The sequence below is a fragment of the Palaemon carinicauda genome, chromosome 10, assembly GCF_036898095.1.
Source record: "Palaemon carinicauda isolate YSFRI2023 chromosome 10, ASM3689809v2, whole genome shotgun sequence".
NCBI classification, from domain to species: domain Eukaryota; kingdom Metazoa; phylum Arthropoda; class Malacostraca; order Decapoda; family Palaemonidae; genus Palaemon; species Palaemon carinicauda.
In genome coordinates this window covers 154,436,898-154,462,973 of record NC_090734.1, presented here as the reverse complement: position 1 = coordinate 154,462,973, position 26,076 = coordinate 154,436,898, and the positions used below count along the sequence as shown (strand labels likewise).

Here is a 26,076-nt window from a genome sequence, read left to right as displayed (position 1 = left end):
TTGCAGGTGGAAAATACAGTGCAGTGTAAGTTGCAGGTGGAAAATACAGTGCAGTGTAAGTTGCAGGTGGAAAATACAGTGCAGTGTAAGTTGCAGGTGGAAAATACAGTGCAGTGTAAGTTGCAGGTGGAAAATACAGTGCAGTGTAAGTTGCAGGTGGAAAATACAGTGCAGTATAAGTTGCAGGTGGAAAATACAGTGCAGTATAAGTTGCAGACACAAAACAAGGCATATGAATTTCTAATTACATTTAATACAAATACTTTCATACTTTAGGTTAACTTGAAACAAGAAAATTTTTATAAACCTTTATGAAATTTTTTAAGACAATACATTAGTGCTATAAAAATGTTTGGGAATATTCAATGTATAGAGTGATGCCCTTTAAAGATATATTCTCTTCAGGTTTATATGGGTTTCAAGTCTTATATGATAAGGTGCTCTTGCAATCACTATGGGATGAGTCCAAGTTGACGATGGACCTTGTAAGTAGTTTCGTCGAACTCGGCCTGATAGAAATTTCCAGCAATCAGTTTCAGATTATACTTGGCGGCAAAGTTCCTGATGCTGAAATGTCTTCGATTTTCAGCTGTAGGGGAGAAAGAATGATTTTCTCCTTGAAATTATAATGGCAAGAGTATAAAAATACTTCGACAATACTGTCCTAGAATAACTACAAAATTCCTGATGCTGAAATGCCTCCGATTTTCAGCTGTAGGGGAGAAAGAATGATTTTCTCCTTGAAATTATAATGGCAAAAGTATAAAAATACTTCGACAATGACATACTAGAATAACTAGATGAAATTCAACTCTAGGATATATGGAGTATGAATTCCAAAAAGCCTTCGATAACAATTCTTTTAAATCTTATTAAAATTTGTCTGATACAAAACATACTGTGATCTTATTCACTTAGCAATGATATTCGTTTGGTGTTCCCTGCAAATTTATCTTTCATTGTGCAGTAAGAAATTGTTTATGGTACCTGAAGCTAAAAATCATTTTACCGAACAGTACTGTATAGTATTTATATTAGTATACTATATCAAGTTAAAAAAACAGGAAAACATTTAGGAAAATTACATGTTTGATGTCGTAAATATCAAAGGGAAAAATAATTCCCGAAAATAAGAAATTATCATCATTCAGTCCTATGAAAATCTACAAATGTGATTAGTTCTCTCATTAGAGTTTAAATGGAATATTAAAACACTTATTAAAATATAGCTGACACAAGGGGGTTTGCTCTTTTATCACGTTAAAGTTACTGAAACTGCAAAACTGACTATGGATTCCCTTGCCGTATTCTTATATTCCCATTCAAAACACCAAAATAAAATGGAAATATGATTCACCATTATCATGTAATGGTACAGTACAGCACTATATTGCATTTATGCATTAAGTTTCATTTCTGTAGCTACTGGTATTTCAAATATGAGCAGTACTAACTTGTAATCTACAGCAAAGATAATATGAATTCCTCTAATACTGTATGGCAATGGTACATATAATATGCCGTTTCTGAAAACAATTCCCTTTATAAAATGCTGACTTAGCAATTTACAGTACTCCAGTAAATTGCAGAACTGTACTTGTACATTATTTTGCTAACTTTAAATTACTAACAATGATAAAATCAATAACATGAAAGCCTCTAGTCATATATGCCAATAGTACAAACAGTACGCCGTTTGTGAAAACAATTCCCTTTACAAAATGCTGACTTAGCAATTTGCTGGAGTAGGCCTACATTTGCTATCTGTAAATTACCAACAATAATAAAATCAATTAACAGCTTAAAGACTCGAGAACTTACGTGTATTGCTCGGCATTTTCGGTTCATCGCAGGTTATACGACCCGGCTGCTGGTATGCTAAGTAGACATATCTATGTAGACCTGTTGGAAACAAATAATCATGCAATTGAAATCATACATGCAAATCCTATTTTCCTGTTTCCTATATTTCACGCATTAATTTGTCAATTTTTTAATACTGTATACTGGTCCAACTAGAACCACAAATATACTACATTACTGTACAAGTCCTGTCAAAATTGACGGTTAAATATTTAGATATATATGCACACACACCAAAGCCCTCCCACCAGGGTATGATTACGCCAACTCCACCTTACCCTCGGGATGAGGAGAGCTGAGCGTGACTAGTAAGAAATACATACATACATATATATATGTATATATATATATATATATATATATATATATATATATATATATGTATGATATATATATATATATATATATATATATATATGTATGTGTATGTATATATATATATATATATATATATATATATATATATATATATATATATATATATATATATATGTATATATATGCATATATATATATATATATATATATATATATATACATATATATACATACACATACACACACACACACACACACATATATATATATATATATATATATATATATATATATATATCTATATATATATATGCATATATATATACATATATATATATATACATATATATATATATATATATATATATATATATATATATATGTATATATATATATATATATATATATATGTACTGTACGTATATATATATATGCATACATATATATATATATATATATATATATATATATATATATATATTTATGCATATATATTATATTTGCTCTTTATTATAAAGGGAAGATTCAAGATACAATTTTTGTCTACAAACTTCACGGTGGAATCCAGATTACAATGGGAACTTTAATGAATTTCCAGACTTTAGTATTAACAAAATTAGAGTTATGAATTTGGATACAATACAGTGCTTGTATTCATAAAGGGGGGGAAATATTCTTTTAGGTAATCTATAAATGTATTAATGGAATTAAAACCCCTCTTACCAGTTCCTTTTGGGGGTCCTGAGCCGACGTAATCTGCAAGTGTCTCTCCTCTCGAGAGGTCGCATCCTGGTATGTTGACGACGAGCCAGTGAAGAAACTCTCTCAATTTAGGGTTCTCTCGACTTGGGGCATCAGGATCTGAAATCAATAACTTGGATGAAGCAATGGACATTCAGTCTTTGTTTTCAATAAGGGTAATAAATATCAATAAGTGAAAAGTATAAATTATTGAACATACAGTCCAATCTAATTTTGGTAATATTTCGATAGAGTCCCACCCAGCCATTACCACTTCCCAGTACATAAGATCTTGATGATTTTCTTTTATTGTGAGCTAAGTGAGCGCACGGCAGAGCTAAAACCATTAGATTTCGGTAATATTTCGATAGAGTCCTTGATGGTTTTTGCTACGCCGTGCACTTGCGAAAAGAGAAACATCAAGCTCCTATATACTGGCAAGCGGTAATGGCTAGGTGGGACTCTATCAAAATCTCACTCTAATTTCTACCTACAAATTCAAATACAGTATGCCATCATCATCATCATCTCCTCATACAACTATTGACGCAAAAGGGCCTCGGTTAGATTTTGCCAGTTGACTCTATCTTGAGCTTTTAATTCAATACTTCCCCATATCCTAAAATGATGTTAATACAAAAAAAAATAATTGACTGGATACAAGTAGGGATTATTATTATTATTATCATTATTATTATTACTAACTAATCTAAAACCCTAGCTGGGAAAGCATGATGCTATAAGCACAAGGACTCCAACAGGGAAAAATAGCCCATTGAAGAAAGGACATAAGGAAATAAATAAACTAAAAGAGAAGTAATGAACAATTAAAATAAGATACTCTAAGAACAGTAACAACATTCTTTCATATATAAACTATAAAAAACTATATAGAACAATGTGCCCGAGTGTACCCACAAGCAAGAGAACTCTAACCCAAGGTTATTCAAGGTTTCCTTTGGTACAGTACCTGTCATGCATAATGTGTAAAGGTTGTCAGAGTCAGCTGGCCAACACACTTCCACAGGTTTATCAAATACTTGAGTGGGGGTGATTATGTTCCCACAAGAGACGTCACAGGTGCTAAACTTAACCTGTAAATATATATACAATCTTTAAAATCATCCCAAGGAGAGAATATTTAACAGAGACTATAATGCTATGAAATATTAAATATCTTTCCAGCCTGAATCACTATTGGATATTTAATAAATTTTATTCTGACTAAAATAATAGAAGATCACAGTACAGTGAACCCTCGTTTATCGCGGTAGATAGGTTCCAGACGCGGCCGCGATAGGTGAAAATCCGCGAAGTAGTGACACCATATTTACCTATTTATTCAACATGTATATTCAGACTTTTAAAACCTTCCCTTGTACGTAGTACTGTTAACAAACTACCCTTTAATGTACAGAACACTTAATGCATGTACTACAGTACCCTAAACTAAAACAGGCACAAATATTAAAGGTGATTTTATATCAAGAGTTTCCTAAACACGCTAAAAAGCACGATAAAAAATGGCAACCAATGTTTTGTTTACATTTATCTCTGATCATAATGAAGAAACAAACTGGAGGTAGAGCTTTGCTTATTACCCAGACATATTTCCCATACTTTTCCCTTAGAACTACATCACATCTTCCTACTTTAGATATATATATATATATATATATATATATATATATATATATATATATATATATATATATATATATATATATATGTGTGTGTGTGTGTATATATATATATATATATATATATATATATATATATATATATATATATAAATATATTTATATGTATACACATATACATACCTACATATATACATAAATACATGCATACATATATAATATATATATTACTGTATATATATGGGTTATGGAAAAAATCCGCGAAGTGGTGAATCCGCGATGGTCGAACCGCGAAGTGGCGAGGGTTCACTGTACATTATTTCTTACATAACTCAGAACATTTGACAGAGGAATTAAAGATTGAAAAAGTTGGGTTTTGTTAATAGTTAGCGTCCTCAACATCCACTTTTTCAATTATTTCTTTTTTTCTTTTTACCAAAGGGAGTGCTATATTTTTGTAGATATTTATACAACAGGATTAATTTCAAGTCCCACATTTAGCAATCTATGTAACTAATATTCTAAAAGCTTTGGCTGTAACCCCAAACGTTCGTTTGATATCGACCGCTTTTAAGAAGACAGTCTGCTATACTCGTTGTTTGTGTAATCGCTAATAACGAAACCTCTGGCCAAATCGGAAGCTTTGGGAGTCTAGCATCCTGATAAGTGACAAACTGATTAACAATAATGAGTATATGGTAAAACTTATCCTTCAAGCAATACACTTCATACTCCATGCCTGTCATGCAAAACACGTCTGACCAACGCTGGTGCTAAGGAGGAATGAGGTAAGGGGGTGGGGAAGGATAGTCGTAGTAAGGGGCAGCAGACGGGTGCAGGACGGCACCTCGTTGTTCCGGGGGATGTTGATGAGGGAGAGGTCTAAGTGGTGAGGGACCTATGGTCGTAGTTCTATCATGCCCCAGTTTACTATACCAACACTCATAGAGTGAGCGAGCTGGGTTTATTCCTGGCATTCCATGCATCCTTTTTTTCTCTGGTATACTTAGCAAAAACTATGCCTTAGAAATGGTGCTATAGGAGCATTTCATGGAGCGACAAAGGTCGAGCCCAGAAATAGATTTTTCCTTCGTCAAAATCCCTTTTTTAGTTCTAAAAAGCTGCTTTGTTTAAATAAAAAAGTGAGGGCGTACTGAATATCTATTTGTTAACCTTTTGTAAGCAGTCATTATCTGGGATTAGTTATAAGCTGTCACTTGCCATTTTATTTATTTAGTTTCTGGGCTCCGACCCGTGTCGGCCAGTGAAATGCTCCTATAGCACCATTTCTAAGGTATATAACTGCTATATATTACCAGAGAAAAAATTGCATGGGAATGCCAGGTTGAACCCAGCTCGCTCACCTGTATAAGGTGTCGATATAATACTGGGGCACGATAAATCACAACCAGAGGCCTCGCACCATTTAGATGTCCCCTGTCAGAATCCCCGAACAGCGAGGCGCCGTTCAACCTCGTACTACTACTAACCAACCCACGCCAGTGACGTCACTCCTTTTATAGCACGCAGTTTGTTAACAATACTTTGTGTTGTGTGTAAATTTCGCTGTTTTTCTCTGGATTTACCTCAAGATGTCCGACTCCACTGCATTGACGGCATGTGCCGCTGTCATCTTCCAACCCTGCGGCCATGACATGTGTCATTCACACGCCCACTGTTCTGTCCGAGTGGATGACTTAGCTGTATGGCATCCAGACGCTTGTGTAGTCTGCTACACAATGACCTCCACTCTAACATCTGACTCGGTGAGTACATTTTCATTGACACAGACTTTAGGGAGCTAACATTAATTTTGAATATTAATTTTAAGGCCACTAGTCCTCTGGACTAGAGTCTTATCTAAAGATAGTTCCTAGGTACCTCGCTAGGGCGCACAGGTGATACACCTGCCTATCCAATCGGCGATTGGCGTGAGTTTTGAAATTTCTGCCATGACGTCAGAGACGTAAGCTATATATATAACTACCAGGTAAGTCACATGTTTAAAATAAAAAGAGGGTCTTATCTAAAGAGGAAATCTTGGAAAAAATAGTCACAAAATCAAATTTAAGTTTTTATATATAACTACAGTTCCTAATCCAATTTGCTTCTAGCATCTAAGATGGGAGATATCAGGCCACTGAGCATTTAAACTTGATTATCACATCCAACTAGGTAATACACTGTATACAGATGGTACTGTATTCCAAATATGGTCTATATTTATGTTACTTGCCATATAGTTCTGCGATGCGAGTACTTTGATGACACGCTTTTATTCATATTCACGGTACAGGTTCCCAACTTGCAAGCTTAATCGAAGACTCGCTTGTATTCGTATTCACGGTACAGGTACCCAACTTGCAAGCTTAACCGAAGTCTCGCTTGTATTCGTATTCACGGCACAGGTTCCCAACTTGCAAGCTTAACTGAAGTCTCGCTTGTATTCGTATTCACGGTACAGGTTCCCAACTTGCAAGCTTAACCGAAGTCTCGCTTGTACTGTATTCGTATTCACGGTACAGGTTCCCAACTTGCAAGCTTAACCGAAGTCTCGCTTGTATTCGTATTCACGGTACAGGTTCCCAACTTGCAAGCTTAACCGAAGTCTCGCTTGTATTCGTATTCACGGTACAGGTTCCCAACTTGCAAGCTTAACCGAAGTCTCGCTTGTATTCATATTCACGGTACAGGTTCCCATCTTACAAACTTAATAAGTTCCAAGAAGCTGTTTGTAAGTCAAATTTGGTTAAATTATGGACTAACCTACCTCCCATGCCTTTGATTTCCAGTGGCAAAAGTTAATGAATAGTCTCGTTTCATATGAAGTAAATATCAGGTTATTGGAAATGTTGTTTAGCTTACTGTATTAAATTAAAAAATATTGTTTTATTATGGTATTTCATCATCCAATGACAGTGTACAAACTTTTGATACAACATCTGGAATTTATTAGTTCACTTGGATTCGTGTTTGTATCACAGAATATTTGAAAGTAGAATGTCTGTAAGTTGGGGACTTTCTGTAATTAAGAAAATTCAGAGAAACCTCTTAAATAAACCTGTAAAATGAATGACACACCTTCCCAGACATAGGTGTGAAGGTTTAAAGGCCGCTCATGTATGGCAGAGGCAAGGGACAGTGACATTGCCCTATCAGGCAGGACAATACCCTAGAGGCTGATCATATATACATATGATCAGCGCCCCAGCCCCTTTCTACCCAAGCTAGGACCAAGGAGAGCCAGGCAATGGCTGCCGATGACTCAGCAGGTAGACCTATGGGCTCACCCAAACACCCCATCCTTAGTTCATAAGGATGGTAAGATTGCAGCGACCAAAGGAAGTTACCACCAACCAACCACAACCCTATCTAGCAAGTTACCTTTCTTGAAAACCTTTATAAGTGAAAATTTCCTTCTCAGATTACTTTTAGCAAAAGACAAACCTTGACGCAATTTGGAGGAATCTCGTCAACTACATCTGGAACGATCTGTTCGGTTTTAAATCCCTCAAGAGAATTCTGTTTTGTGCTCCGTTGTTGAACCTGTTGCTGTTCAGCCATTCTCCCTGGAAAAAAAAAAACATGAGAAAATCAAATATTGATACTTTCCAGTCTTCAGTTTAATATTTTTGGCTCAATAGTACCATTGAGAATAAAGTACATACATATACCAAGGCACTTCCCCAAATTTTGGGGGGTAGCCGACATCAAACAAATGAAATAAAAAAAGTGGACCTCTCCTCTCTACGTTCCTCCCAGCCTGACAAGGGACTCAACCGAGTTCGGCTGGTACTGCTAGGGTGCCACAGCCCAACCTCCCCCGTTATCCACCACAGAATAAAGAATAAAGTAAACCTGTTTTATTCCTCCACTTTTTTCTTCTGTAAGTAATCTTAAGCTAAACAATTATACAATAAGTTCATAATTTGTTATCAATCACATCTAGTATGTTTAATTTATCATTATTAGTTATGAATTATATAGAGTACAGTATATTACATTCAAATTTACTTAGTTATTTAATTAATGCACAGTAATGAACTGTACATATACAGTATTTTCCTCCATTCTTTCCTTTTTGACTTACGGGCTTTCTTTTCAGGCTTGCTTTCTTTCTTTTTGACTTACGGGCTTTCTTTTCAGGCTTGCTTTGTAAGTGAATAATCTTTTGTCTTACTTAATAATGCTGTAAGTGAATTCCAGTATATATGAAAAAATAATAATAGAACAAATTTAACATCATTCATGGTAATCTGTCCTTGAGCCAATAATGACAATTGCTGATAAGATGTAAGCATCGTCATATCAACTACCAGGATGATAAAGCCTCTTTATCAGCATCATCTAATAACAATGATCATTTTTATTCCATTCAAAAAACCATATCAGATGCGATTAAGTTGACTATGATAAGAACGACTGCTTTGTTATCAAGCATCTTCTACTAACGAGCTTTTTTCCCATTTTAATGGGGTATTACTATCATTTCTTGCTAAGCTACAACCCCAGTTGGAAAAGCAAGATGCTACAAGCCCAACGGCTCCAACAGGGAAAAATAGCCCAGTGAGTTAAGGAAATGAGGAAATAAATAAATGATGAGAATAAATTAACAAAATATCATTCTAAAAACAGTAACAGCGTCAAAACAGATATGTCCTATATAAACTATTAACACCGTCAAAAACAGATATGTCATATATAAACTATAAAAAGACTCATGTTAGCCTGGTCAACATAAAAACATATGCTCCAACTTTGAACTTTTGAAGTTCTACTGATTCAACTACCCGATTAGGAAGATCATTCCACAACTTGATAACAGCTGGAATAAAACTTCTAGAATACTGTGTAGTATTGAGCCTCATGATGGAGAAGGCCTGGATATTAGAATTAACTGCCTGCCTAGTATTAAGAACAGGATAGAATTGTTCAGGGAGATCATTATTATCATTTCTTGCTAAGCTACAACCCTAGTTGGAAAAGCAGGATGCTATAAGCCCAAGGGGCTCCAACAGGGAAAATAGTCCAGTGAGGAAAGGAAACAAGAAAAATGAAATATTTTAAGAACAGTAACAATATTAAAATATTTCCTATATAAACTATTAAAAACTTGAACAAAACATGAGGCAGAGAAATAAGATAGAATAGTGTGCCCAAGTGAACCCTCAAGCAAGAGAACTCTAACCCAAGACAGTGGAAGACCATGGTACAGAGGCTATGGCACTAACCAAGACTAGAAAATAATGGTTTGAATTTGGAGTGTCCTCCTAGAAGAGCTGCTTACCATAGTTAAAGAGTCTCTTCTACTCTTACCAAGAGGAAAGTAGCCACTGAACAATTACAGTGCAGCACGGTTGCTTTCTTTTGAAGGACTTGTTTTGGCTTTGGGGTAGATCGTAGTCACAATCGGCTGCCCTGTCTGATATCGCTTTAGACCCCAGTAGCATATGTTCATGTATTGTACCAGTCACCAGCATCCTTCCTCCCAGCAAAGAGGAATCCTGGCGCGGTTAGGTAGGCAGTTTGAGACGTGTAAGGTGTCTGTTATGTTTATAGGTGTTGGAGTGGCTTTGTTAGTGTGTGTATTAGTCTGCATCACAAATTTGCTTTTAAGCAAACCTATCCGTCGATTACATACATAATCCCGAGGTGTCTCAAGCATGGCTGAATAAATTTAACTTGTGAGTTATTCCTGATATTCAAAAGCACTAAAGCTGCTCTAAGTTTAGGTCATCAGTTACAAAATATCAAGAGTTTTTTGTAATGGCACTGGACTATTATTATTACTTACTAAGCTACAACCTTGGTTGGAAAAATGATATTTTAATTATAAAATAAATTTTTGAATATACTTACCCGGTGAATATATAATAGCTGCTACTCTGCGGCTCGACAGAAAACACACTAAAAAAACTCGCGAGCGATCGCTATGTAGGTTGCGGGTGTGCCCACCAGCGCCAACTGTCGGCCAGATACCACTCTTGCATGTAAACAAACCCTTCAATTCTTCTCGTCCCGCTGCGTCTCTATTGGGGAGGAAGAGAGGGTCATTTAATTTATATATTCACCGGGTAAGTATATTCAAAAATTTATTTTATAATTAAAATATCATTTTTAAATATTTAACTTAGCCGGTGAATATATAATAGCTGATTCACACCCAAGGCGGTGGGTAGAGACCAGAGTTAATTAAGTTTACAGCGTATAAGCTAAGAGTTTTTTCATTTTGACAGTTATCAATATAACAAAACCAAAATATATAGGTACCTGGTAAGGAAGTTGACTTAGACGATTACTCTGCCTTGTAAGTCTGTCTTCCTCACGGAGCCCAGCGATCCTCTTAGGATGCTGACAGACTCCCAGGAGCTGAAGTATCAAGGGCTGCAACCCATACAACAGGACCTCATCAAACCCCTAATCTGGGCGCTCTCAAGAAATGACTTTGACCACCCGCCAAATCAACCAGGATGCGAAAGGCTTCTTAGCCTTCCGAACAACCCATAAGACAATATTAAAAACATTTCAAGAGACAGATTAAAAGGATATTGGAATTAGGGAAGTGTAGTGGTTGAACCCTCACCCACTACTGCACTCGCTGCTACGAATGGACCCAGTGTGTAGCAGTCCTCGTAAAGAGTCTGGACATCTTTCAAGTAAAATGACGCGAACACTGACTTGCTTCTCCAAAAGGTCGCGTCCATGATACTTTGCAGAGATCTATTTTGCTTGAAGGCCACGGAAGTTGTTATAGCTCTAATCTCGTGCGTCTTAACCTTAAGCAAAGATCGGTCTTCCTCACTCAAGTGGGAATGGGCTTCTCGTATTAAAAATCTGATAAAATATGACAAAGCATTCTTTGACATAGGTAAGGATGGTTTCTTAACCGAACACCATAACGCTTCAGATTTACCTCGTAAAGGCTTAGTACGAGCTAAATAGAACTTAAGAGCTCTAACGGGACATAATACTCTCTCTAGTTCGTTGCCTACGATCTCTGATAAGCTAGGAATATCAAAAGATTTAGGCCAAGGACGAGAAGGCAGTTCATTCTTGGCCAGGAAACCAAGTTGAAGAGAACAAGTGGCTATTTCTGTCGAAAAACCGATGTTCTTGCTGAAGGCATGAAGCTCACTGACTCTTTTAGCCGAGGCCAAGCACACCAGGAAAAGAGTCTTAAGAGTGAGATCCTTCAGGGAGGCTGAATGTAAAGGCTCAAACCTGTCTGACATGAGGAACCTTAGGACCACGTCTAAGTTCCATCCAGGAGTAGCCAAACGACGTTCCTTAGAGGTCTCAAAAGACTTAAGGAGATCTTGTAGATCTTTATTGTTGGAAAGATCTAAGCCTCTATGCCGGAAGACCGAAGCCAACATGCTCCTGTAGCCCTTGATCGTGGGAGCTGAAAGGGAGCGAACTCTTCTCAGGTATAAGAGAAAATCAGCGATTTGGGCTACAGAGGTACTGGACGAGGATACAGATACTGACTTGCACCAGTCTCGGAAGATTTCCCACTTCGATTGGTAAACTCTAATGGTAGAAGCTCTCCTCGCTCTTGCAATCGCACTGGCTGCCTCCTTCGAAAAGCCTCTAGCTCTAGAGAGTCTTTCGATAGTCTGAAGGCAGTCAGACGAAGAGCGTGGAGGCCTTGGTGTACCTTCTTTACGTGGGGCTGACGTAACAGGTCTACTCTTAGAGGAAGACTTCTTGGAAAGTCTACCAGCCATCGAAGTACCTCGGTGAACCATTCTCTCGCGGGCCAGAGGGGAGCAACTAACGTCAACCTTGTCCCTTCGTGAGAGGCGAATTTCTGCAGTACCTTGTTGACAATCTTGAATGGTGGGAATGCATATAGGTCTAGGTGAGACCAATCTAGGAGAAAAGCATCTATATGTATTGCTGCTGGGTCTGGGACTGGAGAGCAATAGATTGGAAGCCTCTTGGTCATCGAGGTTGCAAAGAGGTCTATGGTGGGTTGACCCCAAGTCGCCCAAAGCCTCTTGCACACGTCCTTGTGGAGGGTCCATTCTGTAGGAATTACCTGACCCCTCCGACTGAGGCAATCTGCTAGAACGTTCAAGTCGCCCTGGATAAACCTCGTCACCAGGGAGATGCCTCGATCTCTTGACCAAATGAGCAGGTCCCTTGCGATCTCGTACAGTGTCAGGGAGTGGGTGCCTCCTTGCTTGGAAATGTAAGCCAAGGCTGTGGTGTTGTCCGAGTTGATCTCCACCACTTTGTCTCGAAGGAGACTCTCGAAGCTCATCAAGGCCAGGTGGACTGCCAAAAGCTCCTTGCCGTTGATGTGCATGCTCCTCTGACTTGAGGTCCACAGACATGAGCATTCCCGACCGTCCAGTGTCGCACCCCAACCCAAATCCGATGCGTCTGAGAATAGAACGTGGTTTGGTTTCTGAACTGCTAGAGGAAGTCCCTCTCTTAGACTGATATTGTCTTTCCACCAATTCAGGCAAGCCTTTACTGTTTCGGAAATCGGGATTGAGACCGCCTCTAGTGTCTTGTCCTTTTTCCAGTGAAAAGCTAGATGGAATTGTAGAGGTCGGAGGTGTAGCCTTCCTAGCGAGACAAACTGCTCCAGGGATGATAGAGTTCCTACTAGACTCATCCAATTCCTGACTGAGCAACGTTCTCTCTTCAACATCCTTTGGATTACGAGCAGGGCTTGATCTATTCGGGGGGCAGACGGAAAAGCCCGAAAAACTGGACTGCGAATTTCCATCCCTAAATACAGTATAGTTTGGGATGGGATCAGCTGTGACTTTTCCATGTTGACCAAAAGTCCCAATTCCTTGGTCAGATCCAATGTCCAATTGAGATCCTTCAGACAGCGATGACTGGACGAGGCTCTGAGAAGCCAGTCGTCCAAGTAAAGGGAGGCTCGGATACCCGATAAATGGAGGAATTTTGCCACATTCCTCATAAGCCTCGTAAACACGAGAGGAGCAGGACTTAGGCCAAAGCACAGGGCCCGAAACTGGTACACCACATTGTCGAACACAAACCTCAGAAAAGGTTGGGAATCTGAGTGAATGGGGATGTGGAAGTATGCGTCTCTTAGGTCGAGAGAGACCATCCAGTCTCCCTTTCTGACCGCTGCTAAGACTGATTTCGTGGTCTCCATGGTGAACTTTGTCTTCGTGACAAAGACGTTTAGAGCACTGACGTCTAGCACCGGTCTCCAACCTCCTGTCTTCTTCGGTACTAGGAAGAGACGGTTGTAAAACCCCAGTGATTGAAGGTCCGAGACTTTGACCACCGCTCCCTTCTCTAGCAAAAGAGACACTTCTAGTTTCAGGGCTTGTCTCTTTGCTTCCTCTCGGTAATTGGGAGAGAGATCGATGGGGGAAGTCGCTAGAGGAGGTTTGTGTACAAATGGAATCTTGTACCCCTCTCTGAGCAATCTCACAGACTGTTGATCTGCGCCTCTCTTCTCCCAGGCTCACCAGAAGTTCTTGAGTCTGGCACCTACTGCTGTCTGAAGCTGCGGGCAGTCAGACTCTGCCACGTGAGAACTTGGCTCCTTTCCTCTTTCCTCTCTTTCCTTCGGCACGAGTACTTCCCCTGCTGGGGGCTCTGCCACGAAAGGGCGGAATAAACCTGGACGCTGGAGTGTCTATCCTAGGTCTAGCAGAAAAGGCAGTCGAAGGAGTCCCTTTGCGGGCAGAGGACGCTACCAAGTCATGGGTGTCCTTCTGCACTAGAGACAAAGCTATGTCCTTAACCAAAAGTTCAGGGAACAAAAACTTCGATAAAGGGGCAAAGAGTAGCTCAGATCGTTGACAGGGAGTCACTCCTGCCGACAGAAAAGAGCAAAGAGACTCTCGCTTCTTAAGGACTCCTGAAGTAAACGAGGAGGAGAGCTCATTGGATCCATCGCGGATGGCTTTATCCATGCAGGACATAATGAGTAAGGAGACATCTCTATCGGCCGATGAGATTTTCCTACTCAAGGCTCCCAAACACCAGTCAAGGAAGTTGAAAACTTCAAAAGCTCTAAAAATGCCTTTAAGTAGATGGTCAAGGTCTGAGGATGACCAACTAATCTTCGAGCGTCTCATGGCTAGGCGGCGGGGAGAGTCTACAAGGCTTGAGAAGTCGCCCTGGGCAGAGGCAGGGACTCCCAAGCCGAGAACTTCTCCCGTGGCATACCAGACGCTCGATCTAGACGAGAGTTTAGATGGGGGGAAGGCAAAGGCCGTCTTCCCTAAACTCCTCTTGGTTTCCAACCAATCGCCTAACAGCCGTAAAGCTCTCTTGGACGAGCGAGAGAGTACAAGTTTTGTAAAGGCTGGCATGTCAGCAGGTACGCCTAAAACAAACTCAGACGGCGGCGAACGAGGAGCCACAGAGACAAAGTGTTCGGGAAACAACTCTTTAAAAATGAGCATGACTTTCTTAAAGTCCATAGATGGCGGAACTGCTCTAGGTTCATCAATATCTGAAGGATGATCCTCAGGCTGAGGGTCAGCAACGTCCTCATCCGAAAGTTCCTCATCTGACAACTGATGAGAAACAAGCAAAGGGGTTGGCAATGCTTGACACGCAGCGTCCACCCGCACTGGTGCATAAGTGGCGGACCAGGACGCAGCGTCCTGTAACTGCTTGACAGTCTGAGAACTGTCAACAACAACAGGTGCGTGAGGACGCACAGCGTCCACCCGAGACTGCTTAGACCGCCTAGTCTGCGCAGTCAAAACAACTCTAGGTTGCGGAAGTTGACGCTCAGCGTCAAAACAAGTCAACTCCGATGGTTGGCGAACGTCCTGAACGTCACCAGGCGCATCAGCAAGTTGCCTAACGTCCACATGCGGCTGAAAATCCACATGAGATCGCATCGAGTGTGGTACTACCCCAACCGCTTGACGTGACTTGGCTACACCAGCGTCAACAGGACGCACAACACAACGTTTGGGTGGCTGAAGGCCAGGATCTCGATGAGATAAACGGCTAGGCTCAACGGAAACCTTATCGGCATTGTAGTCTTCCATAAGGGACGCAAGCTTAGACTGCATGTCCTGCAGTATAACCCATTTTGGGTCCACGGGAATGGGTGCGGTAACCGACGGGGTTAGCGTCTGAGACGGCACAACTTTGCCTTGCTTAGGCGGCGAGCAGTCATCCGATGACTGCAACGAGTCCGAACTGTCCCAATGACTACATCCAGGACGTTGGACCTGTCCTGAAGGGACCGACTTCCGTTTAAGAGGCCTAGAAACCTTGCTCCACGGTTTCTTGCGTGAAAATCCTTCGGAAGACGAAGGGTAAAAATGGGCTCTCTCGTCTTATGGTAGGGTCGATCTTGGTGAGATACGCCTGATACCATAGAGGGAACGTCTGTTCGCTGATCAAGGCCTCTCGAACCCATAAGTCGTACGACATTACTTCTCCCCTGGGCTTGGGAGCTTGCAAGAGGTCCCGGACTAGGTGAACGACAGGCACGAACAGACGAACCCTCGGTCGCAACACTGTTCACAACACTTTGCGCACTAATCACTTTCCCACTTTCCGCCGTGGCACTATGACACTTAAGTTCCTTCACGTCAGCCATGAGTTGATTACGATCAGTTGCTAACGCTTCAACTCTCTCCCCCAAGGCATGAATAGCACGTAACATGTCTTGCATAGACGGTTCCTGAGTGCTAGAAGGGGGGTTAGGAACAACCACTACAGGGGAAGGATGAGGTTCAGGGGCATGTGGAGAAGAAAAATCTACAGACCTAGATGAACTTCTCCTTACCCTATCTCTCTCTAGTCTACGTGCATATTTATCGTATTCGAGCCAATCGAATTCCGAAAGGCCCACGCATTCCTCACACCGATCTCCCAATTGACAGGTTTTACCCCGACAATTGGAACAAACAGTATGTGGGTCGAGAGAAGCCTTTGGAAGACGCCTATTACAGTCCCTAGCATTACACTTTCGAAATCTAGGTACTTGAGAAGGGTCAGCCATTTTGAATTAGTCAAAGAAAATTCCAAAAACAATCCAAGTCATCAACAAATAATCCGATTCAATAAAGAGTTCAAGAGTTTATGTTGAGGAAAAACACCTGCACTGCGAAAGCTCAAACCAAAATAAAGTACTTCACCAAATATGATGAGAAAACTCCAGGTTCTACTGCGAGTATGAATACGTCTTGTCGTCAACGTCGACAGAGAAGAATTGAAGGGTTTGTTTACATGCAAGAGTGGTATCTGGCCGACAGTTGGCGCTGGTGGGCACACCCGCAACCTTCATAGCGATCGCTCGCGAGTTTTTTGAGTGTGTTTTCTGTCGAGCCGCAGAGTAGCAGCTATTATATATTCACCGGCTAAGTTAAATATTTAAAAACAAAATGCTACAACCCCAAGGGCTCCAACAGGGAAAGCAGCCCACTAAAGAAACAAAATAAGAAAATAATGGATATATTATATACAGTATATGTAAGTAATGATTAAAAAATATAAAATATTTTAAGTTCAGAAACACCGTTAAAATAGATCAGTCACATATATGAACTATGAAATGAGACTTATGTCATTCAGTTCAACAGAAAAGCACTTACAAAAAGTTTGAACTTCAGGAAAGTATTTTCTAAATGCCAAACCACAAGTTAATAACTGCCCTTTTTCCGGCCAGGAATGAGAGGAGGTTTACAAAATAAATAAATGATTCATGAAAGGACAGTTGCTCAAAAGGAAATAAATTTTATCGCAAATAACCTTGTAGATTTCCAGGCCCATCATAATGTCTGTATTACAATTTCCTAACAAGGTCTAGTCTAAATGATTGATTATAGCTGTCAATGTAAATCAACTGCGAACAAACCATAGTGACTAACAGCCACAGTTCTATTAAAGAGCCCATACCTCTATCGAATAACACACTTCTATTAATAATAAAAGAATTTATAAAAAAAATGTTATTTTGATAATAAAATAAATTTTTGAATATACTTACCCAGTGATTATATAGCTGCAACTCTGTTGCCCGACAGACAACTCTAAGGTAAAAACTCGCCAGCGATCGCTACACAGGTTGCGGGTGTGCCCAACAGCGCCATCTGTCGTCCAGATACCCAGTACTCAATGTAAACAAAGACTCAATTTTCTCCTCGTTCCACTGCGTCTCTATTGGGGAGGAAGGGAGGGTCCTTTAATTTATAATCACCGGGTAAGTATATTCAAAAATTTATTTTATTATCAAAATAACATTTTTCAATATTTAACTTAGCCGGTGATTATATAGCTGATTCACACCCAGGGGGGTGGGTAGAGACCAGCAATATATGTTTACATTTTATGAGCTAAGAGTTTTTATTTCATTTTAGAAGTTATCAAAATAACAAAAACAAAATAAATAGGTACCTGGTAAGGAAGTCGACTTGAACAATTACTCTGCCTTTTAAGTACGTCTTCCTTACGGAGCCTCGCGATCCTCTTAGGATGCTGATCGACCCCTAGGATCTGAAGTATCAAGGGTTGCTACCCATACAACAGGACCTCATCAAAACCCCTAATCTAGGCGCTCTCAAGAAATGACTTTGACCACCCGCCAAATCAACCAGGATGCGAAAGGCTTCTTAGCCTTCCGGACAACCCAAAAAAACCAACCATAAAAACATTTCAAGAGAAAGATTAAAAGGGTATGGAATTAGGGAATTGTAGTGGTTAAGCCCTCACCCACTACTGCACTCGCTGCTACGAATGGTCCCAGTGTGTAGCAGTCCTCGTAAAGAGACTGGACATCCTTTAGATAAAAAGACGCAAACACTGACTTGCTTCTCCAATAGGTTGCGTCCATTATACTTCGCAGAGATCTATTTTGCTTAAAGGCCACGGAAGTTGCGACAGCTCTAACTTCGTGTGTCCTTACCTTCAGCAATGCTTGGTCTTCCTCACTCAGATGGGAATGAGCTTCTCGTATCAACAGTCTGATAAAATAGGATAAAGCATTCTTTGACATAGGCAAAGATGGTTTCTTAACTGAACACCATAAAGCTTCAGAAAGGCCTCGTAAAGGTTTAGTTCGTTTTAAATAGAACTTAAGAGCTCTCACAGGGCATAAGACTCTTTCTAGTTCATTGCCTACCATATTCGATAAGCTGGGAATATCGAACGATTTCGGCCAAGGTCGAGAAGGTAGCTCATTTTTGGCTAGAAAACCAAGTTGTAGTGAACATGTAGCTTTTTCTGACGAAAATCCGATGTTCTTGCTGAAGGCATGAATCTCACTGACTCTTTTAGCTGTTGCTAAGCATACCAGGAAAAGTGTCTTTAAGGTGAGATCTTTCAGGGAGGCTGATTGTAGCGGCTCAAACCTGTCTGACATGAGGAATCTTAGTACCACGTCTAAATTCCAACCAGGTGTAACCAAACGACGCTCCTTCGTGGTCTCAAAAGACTTAAGGAGGTCCTGTAGATCTTTATTGTTGGAAAGATCCAAGCCTCTATGCCGGAAGACCGATGCCAACATGCTTCTGTAGCCCTTGATAGTGGGAGCTGAAAGAGATCGTTCTTTTCTCAGGTATAAGAGAAAGTCAGCTATTTGAGCTACAGAGGTACTGGTCGAGGATACAGATACTGACTTGCACCAGTTTCGGAAGACTTCCCACTTCGATTGGTAGACTCTAAGGGTGGATGTTCTCCTTGCTCTAGCAATCGCACTGGCTGCCTCCTTCGAAAAGCCTCTAGCTCTCGAGAGTCTTTCGATAGTCTGAAGGCAGTCAGACGAAGAGCGTGGAGGCTTTGGTGTACCTTCTTTACGTGTGGCTGACGTAGAAGGTCCACCCTTAGAGGAAGAATTCTGGGAACGTCTACTACCCATCGAAGTACCTCGGTGAACCATTCTCTCGCGGGCCAGAGGGGAGCAACTAGCGTCAACCTTGTCCCTTCGTGAGAGGCGAACTTCTGCAGTACCTTGTTGACAATCTTGAACGGTGGGAATGCGTATAGATCTAGATGCGACCAATCTAGGAGAAAGGCATCTATATGAATTGCTGCTGGGTCCGGGATTGGTGAGCAATATATTGGGAGCCTCTTGGTCATCGAGGTTGCAAAGAGATCTATGGTTGGTTGGCCCCAAGTGGCCCAAAGTCTCTTGCATACATCCTTGTGGAGGGTCCATTCTGTTGGAATTACTTGTCCCTTCCGACTGAGACAATCTGCCATGACATTCAAGTTGCCTTGGATGAACCTCGTAACTAGTGATATGTTTTGACCTTTTGACCAGATGAGCAGGTCCCTTGCGATCTCGTACAACGTCAGTGAGTGGGTCCCTCCTTGCTTGGAGATGTACGCCAAGGCAGTGGTGTTGTCCGAGTTCACTTCTACCACTTTGCCTTGAAGGAGAGACCTGAAGCTTTTCAAGGCCAGATGTACTGCCAGTAGCTCCTTGCAGTTGATATGCATTATCCTTTGACTCGAGTTCCATAGTCCCGAACATTCCCGACCGTCTAATGTCGTGCCCCAGCCTACGTCCGATGCGTCCGAGAAGAGAACGTGGTTGGGAGTCTAAACAGCCAGGGGAAGACCCTCTCTTAGGCTGATACTGTCCTTCCACCAAGTCAGGCAAGACTTCATCTTCTCGGAAATGGGGATCGAGACCGCTTCTAGCGTCTTGTCCTTTTTACAGTGAAATGCTAGGTGGTATTGAAGAGGACGGAGGTGTAGTCTTCCTAATGACACAAACTGTTCCAGGGATGATAGCGTCCCTATCAGACTCATCCACTTCCTGACTGAACATCGTTCCTTCTTCAGCATGTTCTGGATGCATAACTGGGCTTGGCTTGTTCTGGGGGCCGACGGAAAAGCCCGAAAAGCTAGACTGTGAATCTCCATCCCTAAATACACAATAGTTTGGGATGGGACCACTTGTGACTTTTCCATATTGACAAGGAGACCCAATTCCTTGGTCAGATCTAGAGTCCACTTTAGATCCTTCAGACAGCGACGACTGGAAGAAGCTCTGAGAAGCCAGTCGTCCAAATAGAGGGAGGCTCGGATGTCCGCTAAATGAAGGAATTTGGCTACATTCCTCATCAGCCTCGTAAACACAAGAGGAGCTGTGCTTAGGCCAAAGCACAGGGCTTGAAACTGGTAGACAACCTTTTCGAAAACGAATCTCAGAAAAGGTTGGGAGTCCGGGTGGATGGGGACGTGGAAGTAGGCGTCCCTTAGGTCTAAAGAGACCATCCAGTCTTCCCTTCTGACCGCTGCTAGAACCGACTTTGTGGTCTCCATGGAGAACGTCTGCTTTGTGACAAAGACATTCAGAGCACTGACGTCTAGCACCGGCCTCCACCCTCCTGTCTTCTTTGACACCAAGAAGAGTCGGTTGTAGAATCCCGGGGTTTGATGGTCCGAGACTTTGACCACCGCTCCCTTCTCTAGTAAAAGAGACACTTCCTGTTTCAAGGCTCGTCTCTTGTCTTCCTCTCTGTACCTGGGAGAGAGATCGATGGGAGACGTTGCTAGAGGGGGTTTCCGTACAAACGGGATCTTGTACCCCTCTCTGAGCAACTTCACAGATTGTGCATCTGCGCCTCTCTTTTCCCAGGTCTGCCAGAAGTTCTTGAGTCTGGCTCCCACTGCTGTCTGAAGAAGCTGGCAGTCAGACTCTGCCCTTAAAGGACTTGGTTCCTTTCTTCTTTCCTCGTTTCCCTTCGGCACGAGCACCTCCTCTGCTGGAGGTTCTGCCACGAAAGGGCGGAATAAAACGGGACGCTGGAGTGTCCATCCTTGGTCTAGCTGACAAGGTAGGCAAAGGGGTAGCTTTGCGAGCGGAGGACGCAACAAGATCGTGAGTGTCCTTCTGTATCAATGAAGCGGCTATTTCCTTAATCAGGTCTTCTGGAAAAAGGCACTTGGAGAGAGGAGCAAAAAGAAGCTCGGATCTCTGGCACGGTGTAACTCCAGCTGAAAGGAATGAGCATAGGTTTTCACGCTTTTTAAGGACTCCGGACACAAAAGATGCAGCAAGCTCATTAGACCCATCACGTATGGCCTTGTCCATGCAGGACATAATGAGCAAGGAAGTCTCTTTCTCTGTTGGAGAGAACTTTCTGCTTAGGGCTCCTAGACACCAGTCTAAGAAGTTAAAAACTTCGAAGGCCCTAAAGATACCTTTCAAAAGGTGATCCAGGTCCGAAGATGACCAACATATCTTTGAGCGTCTCATGGCAAGGCGGCGGGGAGAGTCTACGAGGCTTGAGAAGTCGCCCTGGGCAGAGGCAGGAACTCCCAAGCCGAGAACTTCTCCCGTGGCATACCAGACGCTCGATCTAGAAGAGAGTCTAGCAGGGGGAAACGTAAAGGCTGTCTTCCCTAAACTCTTCTTGGACTGCAACCATTCTCCTATCACCCGCAAAGCTCTCTTGGACGAGCGTGCGAGGATGAGTCTAGTAAAGGCAGGAGTGGTAGACGGCATGCCTAACACAAACTCTGACGGAGGAGAACGAGGAGCCACAGAAACAAACTGGTCCGGAAACATCTCTTTGAAAATGGCCAAAACTTTCCTAAAGTCCAAAGAGGGTTGCGTAGACTTAGGCTCGTCCAATTCTGATTGTGGTTCATCTATGTGTGCAGCAACATCATCATCAGAAAGTCCCTCATCCGATAACTGATGAGGAAACGGCAACGGAGTGGGTAACGGCTGGTTCGCTGAGTCCGGTCGCACGGGTGCATGCGTGACTGAGCCGGACGCAACGTCATGGAACTGCTGCCCAGTCTGTGAGCTGGCAACAACCATAGCAGCGCGGGGACGCACAGCGTCTACTCCAGACTGTCTGGACTGATGTGGGTGCGCAGTGGCAACCACACTGGGTTGCGGAGGTTGACGCACCGCGTCAAAACAAAACAACTCTGACGGTTGTTGAACCTCTCGAACGTCAACGGAGACCTCCGTGCGTCGCTTAACGTCAACATGGGGCTGGCAGATCACACTGGAACGCATGGGTGGCGGAACTCTCTCAACTGGTGTGCGTGAGAAGGTTACCTCAGCGTCCACAGGACGCACAACCGATCGTGTGGAAGGTTGTGGGCTAGGTACTGCACTAGCTGGTGCGGCCGCAACCTTCTCCGCACGAAAGTCCTGCATTAAAGACGTCAGTTTAGACTGCATGTCTTGCAGAAGAGACCACTTAGGGTCTACGGGAGCAGGTGCGGCGACAGACGGTGTTACTGTCTGAAGCGGTACCGCTTTGCCTCTCTTAGGCGGTGAGCAGTCATCGGATGACGGCAGCGAGTCCGAACTGACCCAGTGGCTACAACTGGGCCGTTGGACTTGCGCGGAAGGGACCGACTTGCGTTTTAACGGTCGTGAGACCTTGGTCCAGGGTTTCTTGCGAGAAACACCTTCCGAAGACGAGGTATAAATGGGCTCTCTCGTCTTAGATAGGCAGGGGCGATCTTGGGTAGATACGCCCGATACCACGGAGGGAACGTCTGTTCGCTGATTAAAGCCTCTCGAACCCATTTGTCGTACGACATTGCTTCTCCCCTGGACTTGGGAGCTTGCAAGAGGTCCCGGACTAGGAGGACGACAGGCACGAACAGACGAACCCTCAAGCGCAACACTATCCACAACACTATCACTCGGCACTTTAGCACTTCCCACTGCACTTTTGCACTTAAGCTCCTTCACATCCGCCATTAGCTGATTACGGTCACTAGCAAGGGACTCAACTCTCTCACCCAGAGCCTGGATGGCACGCATCATATCAGCCATCGAAGGTTCCTGAGTGCCAGGAGGGGGATTAGGAGCAACCACTACAGGGGAAGGAATAGGTTGTGGGGCATGAGGAGAGGATATATCAATAGAACGAGAAGAACTTCTCCTAACTCTATCTCTCTCTAGCCTACGTGTATACTTTTGGAATTCGATAAAATCGAATTCCGAAAGCCCAACGCACTCCTCACACCGATCTTCCAATTGACAGGTTTTATCCCGACAATTGGAACAAACAGTGTGAGGGTCGATAGAAGCCTTCGGAAGACGCCTTGAACAGTCCCTAGCATTGCACTTCCTAAATTTTGGGACTTGTGAAGGGTCAGCCATTTTGAATTGGTCAAAGGGAAATTCAAAAAACTATCAAAAAGTCATCAACAAATAATCCGTTATCAAAAAGAGTTCAAGGATTTGTGTGAAGAGAAACCCTGCACAGCGAAAGCTCAAAACTAGAATAAAGTACTTCACCAATTAGTTGTGAAAAAACTCCAGTTTAGCAACAGCGAGTAAGTACGTCTTGTCGATAGCACGACAGAGAGAAAATTGAGTCTTTGTTTACATTGAGTACTGGGTATCTGGACGACAGATGGCGCTGTTGGGCACACCCGCAACCTGTGTAGCGATCGCTGGCGAGTTTTTACCTTAGAGTTGTCTGTCGGGCAACAGAGTTGCAGCTATATAATCACCGGCTAAGTTAAATATTGAAAAAATACTTTTGTAGGCATAATGTTGATTTTTTACATACTTCATAAAAGAACTTACATGTTTATTGTACGTTCCTTTTGCTCACAGCAGTAAATCATATTGCACATGCTGTAGTCGGAGACTGGAATTTGAAGGCTTTCTTTGTTTTTGTTTACATCGTTCGTTCTTCTTCTTCTTCGTAGACTCGTTCGGATTCAAGGTCAAGACTACAAGCATAGTCTTTGTAATGGCACCTATAGTAATCTTGGGGTGTATTTTTGAGTTTACATTCTTTTATGTTTTTCTCCAGATCAGGTATAGAATTTCTTTCACTTTTTCTATACTTATTTCAATAAATAAAAATGATCATACTATTTTCTTTAAGTCTCCCTTTTAAAGTTGTTGTTAAAAAAGTGCCCAGCCCTTAGCAGGTAAAAAATTAATAATAGTTACTGTGTCCTTTGACTGGCCAGATAATACAACATTGGTTACAGCTTATACTTCCTTTGCCTACACATACACCGAATAGACTGGCCTACTATTTACACATTCTCCTCTTTCCTCATACACCTGAACACTAAGATAATTGAGAAATTCTTCACTCAAGGGGTTAACTGCTACACTTTTCAAGGCTAGGAGAGACTCTTTAGCTATGGTAAGCAGCTCTTCTAGGACACTCCAAAATCAAACCATTGTTCTTTAGTCTTGGGTAGTGCCATGGCCTCTGTACCATGGTCTTCCACTGCCTTGGATTAGAGGTCTCTTGCTTGATGGTACACACGGGCACACTATTCTGTTTCCATATTTCCTTTCCTCGCTCGGCTATTTTTCTCTTTTGAAGCCCTTGGGCTTATAGCATCCTGCTTCTCCAACTATGGTTGTAGCTTGTTAGTAATGATAAATAATAATATAACAGTAGATTTATATTTTTTGTGCCTGAAGTTAAATCTAGATGAGGTATTTATTAGATTATGACCTGAAAGTTTTCATGATATTTTAGTAACTTCCACGACACTATGGTTAAAGGTGTCTGGTTTCAGTTCCAACCCAGCGCCCACTGTGGGGCCCAACCACAGCAGTGGCCACCCTAGTAAACAGCTTAAATTCACGGTCTCGGGCAGGGATTGATCTACTGCCATTAGGATGCAAGGCGAGCACGTTACCACTGTACTAGTCAGAATATAGAATTTCCGGGTATATTAAAAAATCAAAACGACTTAACCAATAGGTGGGTTAATAGCTATATCTACTTATACCATAACTGTCATATTAAAGTGTATAAACACAACTTAAATGCCTACTTGCCCTTACTATAAGCAGATATAATTGCTCTTAGATGTCCACAGCATTGAGTGTAACCTTGTCAAGTAGCAGTTCTCTATAACTCTCTAGCCTTCCAGAAGCTTTTAAATCACTAACCAGTATAAATTATTATTCCTAAGTCATTGATAACACAACTTTTCTCATATTACCTTCGACTCTTGTAACGATGCCAAATAAAAGAATGAAGCTCTGATGAATTGCTAGCTCGCTCGTCAAGGTTAGAGCTGGTATCACTGTGGTAACTGCAGGAGTCTGCAGCGTTGGGCCCGAAGCACCCTGCTCTTTAAGGGTATCTACTGGGCCGCCTCTTGCAGGGGACCCACCCCACGGAGGACACCGCATGCTCAAGGTAACGCTTCCGATGTTCCAAGGATTGCTTTAGGAAGTCCGTAAATGGCTAATATGAGATTTTTTTTTTTTAATTTAGTCTTTTTATTATATTTGTAACGTTTTCTTTTGTTTTAAAGAAAGTTTTAGATTATTGAACAGTTATTTAAAGTGGCTAACGATTAGGTGTCTCATATCAGTTTGATAAGCTTTTGTCCTTTGTTCTCTCTCTCTCTCTCTCTCTCTCTCTCTCTCTCTCTCTCTCTCTCTCTCTCTCTCTCTCTCTCTCTCTGTGACAGTGCATAAACACATCCGTTATGTCACATATTACGCCAGAAAATTACGGGAAAATTCCCGGGCAATTTTTAACGATAAGATGACAGGCAAATTTTTCATTCTTGAGAAATGTAGTTGGTAGATTACGGTAGCGTTAGAAATTGCTATTAAATTTAT

The 26,076-nt window shown here is 41.8% G+C and overlaps 1 protein-coding gene across 2 annotated transcripts; it reads right to left on the bottom strand.

Annotated features, from left to right (window-relative positions):
* Nucleotides 1-312: 312 nt before the first annotated feature.
* Nucleotides 313-25,702, bottom strand: LOC137648547 (protein D2-like). 2 transcript variants are annotated; one of them, XM_068381465.1, is made up of 6 exons: nt 25,446-25,702; nt 8,010-8,131; nt 3,893-4,016; nt 2,905-3,042; nt 1,822-1,902; nt 313-589 (listed from the first exon to the last, which is right to left on the bottom strand). In XM_068381465.1, exons 1-6 carry the CDS (start codon nt 25,636-25,638, stop codon nt 453-455), a joined length of 795 nt encoding a protein of 264 aa, XP_068237566.1. In that variant the 5' UTR covers nt 25,639-25,702; the 3' UTR covers nt 313-452. The 2 variants fall into 2 exon arrangements, with proteins under 2 accessions (XP_068237566.1, XP_068237567.1); XM_068381466.1 differs by lacking the exon at nt 25,446-25,702 and adding an exon at nt 10,422-10,531.
* Nucleotides 25,703-26,076: the final 374 nt, after the last annotated feature.